The sequence below is a fragment of the Takifugu flavidus genome, chromosome 22 (assembly GCF_003711565.1).
Source record: "Takifugu flavidus isolate HTHZ2018 chromosome 22, ASM371156v2, whole genome shotgun sequence".
NCBI classification, from domain to species: domain Eukaryota; kingdom Metazoa; phylum Chordata; class Actinopteri; order Tetraodontiformes; family Tetraodontidae; genus Takifugu; species Takifugu flavidus.
The window spans coordinates 4920281-4928472 of NC_079541.1; the positions used below are offsets into that span (position 1 = coordinate 4920281).

General features: G+C 49.8%; 1 protein-coding gene across 4 annotated transcripts; it reads left to right on the forward strand.

Moving 5' to 3' along the window:
- Positions 1-1587: 1587 nt before the first annotated feature.
- On the forward strand, positions 1588-7181 carry tspan11 (tetraspanin 11). Of its 4 annotated transcripts, none has more exons than XM_057021954.1 (9): positions 1588-1747; positions 2446-2577; positions 3124-3315; positions 4179-4253; positions 4892-4996; positions 5071-5229; positions 5299-5385; positions 5710-5781; positions 6658-7181. In XM_057021954.1, the coding sequence occupies exons 2-9, from the start codon at positions 2494-2496 to the stop codon at positions 6715-6717; spliced, it is 834 nt and encodes a 277-aa protein (XP_056877934.1). In that variant the 5' UTR covers positions 1588-1747; positions 2446-2493; the 3' UTR covers positions 6718-7181. The 4 variants fall into 4 exon arrangements, with proteins under 4 accessions (XP_056877934.1, XP_056877936.1, XP_056877937.1 ...); XM_057021956.1 differs by having other exon boundaries at positions 1589-1747; positions 5661-5781; XM_057021955.1 differs by having other exon boundaries at positions 1669-1776.
- The last annotated feature ends 1011 nt before the right edge of the window (positions 7182-8192 follow it).

Consider the following 8192-nt stretch of genomic DNA (forward strand, 5'->3'; position numbering starts at 1 on the left):
GCTCTTCGAGCATCTTGTGGATGTCTGCCACTGCCGGGCACGTCAGGCAGGATTTAACGGCCTTTCCATTGGAGCAGATGTCACAAAGGATGCCCCCCCCCCAGCCCCTTCTCAGGCGGGTCTGGATCCAAGCCCCGGGGTTGAGCTAAGCCCTTGAACTTCTCTACTCACTCCTTGATGACAGTGTTGCCGTGCAGCTCTGGGGAAACACAGAGACCCTTCATGTCCCAGTAGTTCTCGATACACTCGCTGTGTCCACACGGCGTTGAGACAGGCTCAGTGAAGAGCTCCAGGGGAGCCGTGTGTGTGGGGAGGGGGGGTCCCAGCATGACTGGACCTCAGCCAGTACGCCTTTCATACGCACGCCCCTCCTTGCAATACCGCGTGCCAACAGCAGAGGGTAATATTGGTGCAGATACTCCTCCGGGTCGCCTTTTGCCCACCCAGACAACTAAAAGTGAAAGTAAAGACAGTCTTAACTGTCCTTTTCTCTTTGATGACCCAGTCCTCCTGAACTAGGTGTGACGCCAGGCTGGCCTGTGACGTTTGACCTCTGACCATAAAGAATTAAAGGCGGCCCATCAAGTGGGGAGATAAATATGAAGATGAGAATTTGTTCATTGTTCCAATGCCTCTGTGGATGCTTCTTAATGAGGGGAAGCAGGTGTTTACCAGCTGAGACGGATGCACGTCCAGCCTGCAAAAACCTCACGTCAAACTAAAACAACGTGATTACAACAGTCCTTCTGTTACATTACCCCGTTTGCCTCCTCCATCATTAGTTTAGATTTGGCTTGCACACCCCCTCATTTGCAGGATGAAAAGGCTGTAGGCAAAAGACACACGGCCTTCAGCAAACCGCAGGTTTGTTTATCTGACCATATGTTACCAGTGCACTCACGGCCCGGTGGAGCGGATGATCTCTTCAGCTGAATAATGCCGTTTTGGTCGACTATTTCAGGTGACGATGGCAGACTTCCAGAAGCTTTTAAACACTGGACTGCTGATGTGTGTGTGAAATGCAGACTAAGCAAGATGATTAATAAGGGGAATCCCAACTAATTGATTCATAGTTTAATATCCTCTCGCTTTATTGTTTTATTTAATCTTGATAGCATCTTGTTATTGTCGTGTGAGAGAAAGCAGAGAGAAGCTGCTTCAACAGTAGGTCATTGTATTGTGTATAAAAGAGCACTATTCTCCCCACACAAGTTGGAGAAAATCTTCACGCCTGCGGCATTTCTCCTGCTCTTTATCTGTGCTTTTCCATGCATAACTTTCCGGGGAATTCTTCAGGGGTTATGTAGTTACACTGTAACCAAGGAGCACGGTGAAAGCCAGCACAGCCGACGGGGAAAAGGTCGAAGTTGTTTCCTTCTCGCTCAAATTGACCCCGTCCAAAAGTTCGCACCGCGCTGCCTTCACTCACCGTCAGAAAAATAATCACCTGTACGGTTGTCGCAATATACTCATTCCTACACTCAATATATCCCCAAAGCTGATTTTAAATGATCTATAATAGACTATCATAACGTTTCTGGAAAGATTGTTTCACTTTTATATTCTTGTTCTCATTAATCTCGCCTTGGCAGATGCTGTCGTCGCAGTCGAGTGTGTCAGTGTGTATGAATTACGAGCTGTGCGCAAAGGCATCATCGCCCAAAGCCCGTCGGACATCCTGTGCAGCAACAAGCTGCAGCGCCGCTGTATTCTGCGATTCCAGGAGGGGGAAAAACATCCAAACCAGGTTATTTATCCTCATTAAACGTTATTCCAGTGAGTCTTCCCGGTCGCGGAACGGAAAGTCGGTTCTGACGAAGCGGCGCAAGAAAAAAAAACCCGTTAAACTTTTATACACGAACTACGTAGGTGTTTATTCGAGGATGCTCGAGCCTCACTGTTCACACCTCGACCTAAAAAAGGCGATATAGAATGTCTTAAAACCCTCAAAGCGTGTGTTTCCCCTGTCCCCGACCCGCTTGTGACCGTGTCAAATCAAATTCTCCGTTTCCAGACGGCTGAAGATGCGTTTGACGAGGACGGGGACTTTTGTTAGCTTCGTTTAGCAAGGTGCTAAATAAAAAGTCCCATTTACAGATGTCCCAGAGGTAAAAACGTCCCCTTTACAGGCGATTCATGACTCCATTTCAGGATAAGACACATGTTTTCCTAAAACTGGGGGCATAAAGGCACTTATAGCTATTTTACTATGGAGCTAAATTCCTTCTTTGTTTTAAAGGCGATGCAAAGTCCCAATTTTGTATCTTTGCATGCATCTTATTATGGTTCAGACTATATCCTGCAAAGAGAATATTCCCATTGAACTGGTTCCCAGCACCCAGTTCATTGGGTCTGTTTGTGGGCTCTTTGGGTGCTGGGATTTACAGATTGATGCTCTTCTGATGGTGGAAAAGGCTGAAATGTTCCATTTTTCTGATGTTCCAGAGAGGGCGGAAGAACCTGGCGTATCCGAAATAAAGCGGCGGAAAGACGATGTCGGTTTCTAAGGAAGAGCGGGACGACTGGTTGACCGTGTGCTTCAAATACCTGCTCTTCGTCTTCAACTTTCTCTTCTGGGTAAGGAAGCTTCCTGTCCCGTCCTTCCAAAACCCTTCTGACCCACCCCACCAGACCAGCTTCCCATTCACGGTATTCCTAGATTTAAAGACGAGCCCAAGTGAGGGACAAAAGGGTCCAAACGTGCCAATAAAGCTCACCGTTTGGAGCGTTCGGGGTCAGTTTGATGCAACGTAGGATATTTCAATGGATAGTCCACGTCCCAGTATTCAGTTAATTGGCTCTCTATTTTGATCCGGGCTCTGTAGATTGATTTGTTTGATCCTAATGTTTTGAGGCTTCGTGCATCTTCCAGCCCCAAATGTGCTACAGTTGGAAGCAAAGCTTGATCCTCCTGGGGCCTCTTTCTGAGGCATTTTGCCCCTGACGGAAATGGAAGAGGAGAAGTTCTCTGAGGCATTTCCTATCTGTGTGACGAGAGCCCCAGCTCTGGACGCCTCCCTGGGCCTCTCAGACAGCTGTTTTAGGCCCATCCCGGCTCCCTTTTCTCCATTTTCACCCACTGAACCGATGTTTTGAACCCACTTGCTCTGTTTCCCTCTGTAGGTGGGCGGAGCGGCCGTTCTGGCTGTGGGAGTGTGGACGCTGGTGGAGAAGAGCGACTACTTGAGCCTGCTGGCATCGGGCACCTTTGCTGCCTCAGCGTGTATCCTGGTGGTGGCTGGCAGCCTGGTGGTCGTTACGGGATTCCTGGGCTGCTGCGCCGTCATCCGGGAGCAGAGGAGCTGGCTGTCTTTGGTGAGACGCAGAGCTGTCCTGCACATATTAGCGCATGGAGATGTAGAAGGACTTTAAAAGAGAGGATTTTAAAAGACGGGGGCACCGAAATGGCTCGAAAGAACTGAATTTCTCCGATATTCATCAGGAAAATGACTCCGGCTGGACCTTTGCTGTCCTCATTATTTGAGAGTCGCAGCCCAGTGGGAGCGAGGCAGGCGGGAGGTGAACGGGCACTGCCGCAGAACTATTTATAGGTCTTTCTATCCACTCTTGATGGATGGAGCAAAAGGAAGGAAAAACAGGCTCGCAGGAGAAACGAGGCAGATGCACGGCGGGCCGGGACGCTGCTCTGCAGTTTGGCTAACAGCGCTAATATCCTATTTACAGACGAGCGTGGTGAGGCGCCAACATTAGCAAGAGAGATCTTGGGTGTGCGTGGGCGACAGGCAACAAAAAAACCATGGGTCATTTTAAAAAAAGCATCAAATCCAGAGAGACCAAGTAACGGCAGAACACCGCGTTTGTGTCCTCAGCAGGGTGTGTTTCCAGTTATTGTTATAGCTGCTGTAAAAGCAGGAGCAACAGGTGGCTGTCAGGTCATTAACCCGCCTCTGGCCTCTTATTACTCTGCATCTTTCCCCAGGGGCTGGTGTCGAATGTTTCCTGCGCTTATTCCAGGTGGAATACCCTTCACCCGTAAATGCGGCGTGGCAAGAAGCTCATTTTTACCGCTCATTTTGTGGGTTTTAACTGTTCATTAAGGACAGCGTCAGATTTCAACATTTTCCACCGCAGAGCTCTGATTTAAGAGCCCTATTTTAAAATGACTTTCTCCTGCATGCTGATGAGATGCTTTACTGCTGCCTTTGTGTCCTCCACAGTATTTCTTCTGCCTCCTGTTGATCTTCCTGATTGAGCTGGTTGCTGGCGTGCTGGCCTATGTTTACTACCAGCAGGTAGGTCAGCACCTCTGTGCCTCCTCCGGCCTCCACGGTGAAAGAAAGGGAGATCACCCCCTTAAATGTGTATTTTATTTCTGCTATCCTGGCGCTGAATGGGGCTGGTTTTGATATATTTTATTGATGCAGACCCCAGAGAAACCCTTATTTACAGTGTGGTGGCGGATCTGTGGAGCTGAAGCCGCAGGGATGCAGGGACATTATATATCACCTATATCTGTCATTTTTAACGAGGGCTTTGTGGATGATGACAATGTGCCTAACATGTATGGACGTCCCTCGTGTGCGGGGATTATATGGTGAGCTGAGAGTGAACCGGGGTTCTGATTACATTTGCATTGGCGAGCTCGGATTTCTGATCATCGGAATCACGGTTGATAGACAAGGTCCCCCATCTGCTTTCTGCTTCTCTTCTGAACGCGTGGGCATAAAAAGCGCTGCGAAAGGCCCATTTAAAGTCCGTTTGTTGTTATGTCACGTGCGTGGGCGTGCTGCTATTTCTGCCTTCGTCCTCCCGCTTTTGCCGAGCTCGTCACTTCAGGACGTTTATGCTAACTGTAAATTTGGCGTCTTCCCCGGTGTGTTTTTGCTGAAGAAGCTCGTCGTTTCCCCTCGTTTCCCCTCTGTTTCATTAGGTGAGTGAGGAGTTGAAGCAGCACCTGAACCTGACCATGACGGAGAACTACGCCCAGCCAGGGAAGGAGGACATCACGTTAGCCGTGGACAGGCTCCAGCAGGACGTACGCACCACCGTCCTTCGCTCTCTCTCCTCGGTCTGCACCGCCTGCTTTACCACCTCTCCCTGCCTCCACAGTTCAAGTGCTGCGGCAGCAACAACTCGGGCGACTGGGCGGCGAGTCGCTTCGTCACATCGGGTCAGGCGGCAGGCAGGGTGGTCCCCGACAGCTGCTGTAAGACCATCACCCCGATGTGTGGCAGGAGGAACCACCCCTCCAACATCTACAGGGTGGAGGTGGGTGCCCCAGCAGCAGACTCTGTTTCCATGAGCTTCTGTGCTGTAACGTTCTCCTGGCCTCTGCAGGGCGGCTGCATCTCCAAGCTGGAGCAGTTTCTGGCTGATCACCTCCTGGTTATCGGCGCGGTGGGGATCGGCGTGGCCTGCCTGCAGGTACAAAACGAACCCGTCAGCCCTCAAAAGCAAGAGTCCACTTTAGCTTTTGTTTAAGGTTGATAGTTCTGTTAAATTGTGTTTATGTCTGCTTTTGTTTCCTGACTGTTGGATCTGTCAAACCATAAAAACCCTGTTTGGACCCCGTTGATGGCGCTAACACGAGTGTCTTGATGGCGCTAACACGAGTGTCTTGATGGCGCTAACACGAGTGTCTTGTGCTGTCCTAACCTGTCTGGAGATCTGAAGTGTGTCTGTCTGTGGTGTGGATGTAGCTGGCCGGGGCCGTCCTGACGGCCTCTTTTATCTATCTGCTGTATAAAGAAGAGGAGGAAGACTTTGGCACCTTTTGATTTAGCTCGCCAGCAGCGTTGCGGTTTAATCAACCAAAACCAGGTCGGGGAAGTCGGACTTCGATATGAGCTGCGGGCTGCAAATGCGATAAGGGAACGCCTGCACGTCCCGCTTTGTGTCGGAGGTTCAGCTGCCTGCTTCTGCTCTGCACGTTGTGATGATGGGCTGTCGATTGCTGATAAGGTGGTGACGGAGAGCAGCATGCTGGTGAATACACACATCAGCTGTAGTTCTGCAGCTTTTAGCATGAGCTTTTTGTCATTTCCTCCCGAGTAAGGCTTCAACTGTCCTCTCGCAGCACCATCACTGAGCTAAATGTGCTAATGGTGGTGAGCAAGACTCACCTGAGGCGGGTGGATCCATAATGGCTGCGTCAGGCTTTCTCAGAGGCTTTTAGCCGCTCGGATTGAATCTGGGCCCTCGTCTGTTTATCCATCAAGCCTGACAGGCCCCGCCGGTGCAGCTCGATATCGCTTCCTGCTTTGGTCCTGTGATCCATTTTTACATTTTCTTTGGTCATTTATAGCGTCAGTATATCTCCTAATGGATCCTTTACGGCTCCGCCAGCCAGGAGAGGGGATCAGATCAGCTCGTCGGTCTTTAGAAGTGCTGAAATCTTCAGGTTCATTCGAAGCCGCAGCCTCATTTCTGCTGATATTTCCTCTTGACTTGGATAAAAATGCATTATGCATGTGCATATTCTTTCATTTTGACCCGCTCCATGCGCCTGCCTTTGCAAACCCCGGCGCCCGCGTTGCTGCAGTAACGGTTGCTTGACTCGCGGCATCACCATGGTAACCAGCTGCACACTTTGCTCCACCGATGCTGTCACCTTTAACCCCCCACCCAGCCCTGCAGTCAATAGTGTTCCAGCTTCCTGCAGCCTCCCATGGTGACCGAAGCCTTTCCTGTTTTCAGATCTGTGGGATGGTGTTCACCAGCTGCCTGTACAGGAGGATCAAGATGGAACCTTATTGACAACGTCATGCCCTTTTCTCTTCAAACGCTTTAACAGGAGCTCAATCAGGTCATGTGGGCTTCCTTTTATGAACACGTGGTGCCTCTTTAACACTTCTGAATGTGATTCTTGCACTGTTTAAGGCCAAAGGGTTGAGAGTAAATGATTTTACTTGTAATTACCGGTTGGTCTCGAGAGTTGGAGCTGACGGCTGAATTGCGGCGAAGAAATTTTCTTTCAACTGCCAGATTTGAAGTGATGGCTCCCCCTAGCGGTTCACACTAATTTCAGTCCATCATTTCATGTGGGTGTATAAAACATTAAACTTAGACTTGGTTGATACACTTGATTCTAATCCGTTATGCTTATGCTTGAATGTTGTGAATTGAAGTACATTGTGCAAATCGGTGCAGCTGATGTAACACTGTGCTTTCCAGTATTTGTATGAACCACGTAAATAAACGTTTGACTACTGTTGCATTAAGCGATGTCATTTCTATTATGACAGTTAATTATTATTATGCAGTTGGCGCAGTGGGCCGCTAGAGGGAGACAGCGCTGCTCCGTCTGAAGCTCCCGGGGCTCATGGAGTTGTCCGTTCAGTTTTCCGTATGTGTATTTGCTCCGCACACTTGGCAGTGCTCAAGGCTGTTAAGCAATTTAAACCCGAGTCAGATGTCTGATGGTTTCTGTGGGCATCAGAGGCCACGGTGAAAAACCCATAACATCACGGAGGTCTCCAACAACGCCACGCGGGAATTTTCATTTGATGGTGTTGTAACACTGCTGATAACATGTGGTCTGAGGCCTGTGTAGTGGCTCTGTTGGCATGTACTCTATGTTGCTGCTGCCCCCCCCTTTGTTTCCCCCTTCTCCAGAGTACACACAAGAATCTATCATCCCCCACTTAACAGGAAGTCGGACGGAAGTTTGGATGTTCTCATCCCCTCTGGCTCTGATGCTCTCTTTATCTTCATCTGCTTTATGAGGATGGCTTTTATGTCTCCCAAATGTCACACGCACACGGTGGAAAGAGAGAAGCTGCACGCATTACCATCTGGTCAGCGCCCAACTTTGCCATTTAACAGCCCTGAGCGTGCGTTAGCACCCATGGAAACAAAGGAAAACACAAAAACCTGCAGCATGTAGTCCATCACCTTAGATTTGGATCAGCAGGACGTTGCCAGGATCCATAAATGGTTCTCACATGCTTCCCAGCATCCCCCCCCTCCAATTCGGCAGATCTGTGGTTTTTCAAGTACGTGTGTGTGTGTGCGTGCGTGTGTGTGTGTGGGGGGGTTCTTTGTCCGTGGGAGTTTAGTTGGAAACAAAGCTTGTGTTCTGAGACTTCTGTGTACAAGTGATGATGGGAGTTGTGGGGACGGGGCCGGCGCTTGATGGCAAACAGATGCTGGACTTTTCCACCGCGCCACACACACCCCGGCGCAGGTACCCCGGCGGGGCGGCAACCGCGCCCTTCGTTAGCGCGTCCGCG

Coding starts and splice junctions, on each gene's coding strand:
- tspan11 (XM_057021954.1), top strand. CDS start 2,494: ATGTCGGTTTCTAAGGAAGAGCGGGACGACTGGTTGACCGTGTGCTTC. Junction 4,254..4,891: donor CCTATGTTTACTACCAGCAG/GTAGGTCAGCAC, acceptor CTGTTTCATTAG/GTGAGTGAGGAGTTGAAGCA. Junction 4,997..5,070: donor TGGACAGGCTCCAGCAGGAC/GTACGCACCACC, acceptor CTGCCTCCACAG/TTCAAGTGCTGCGGCAGCAA.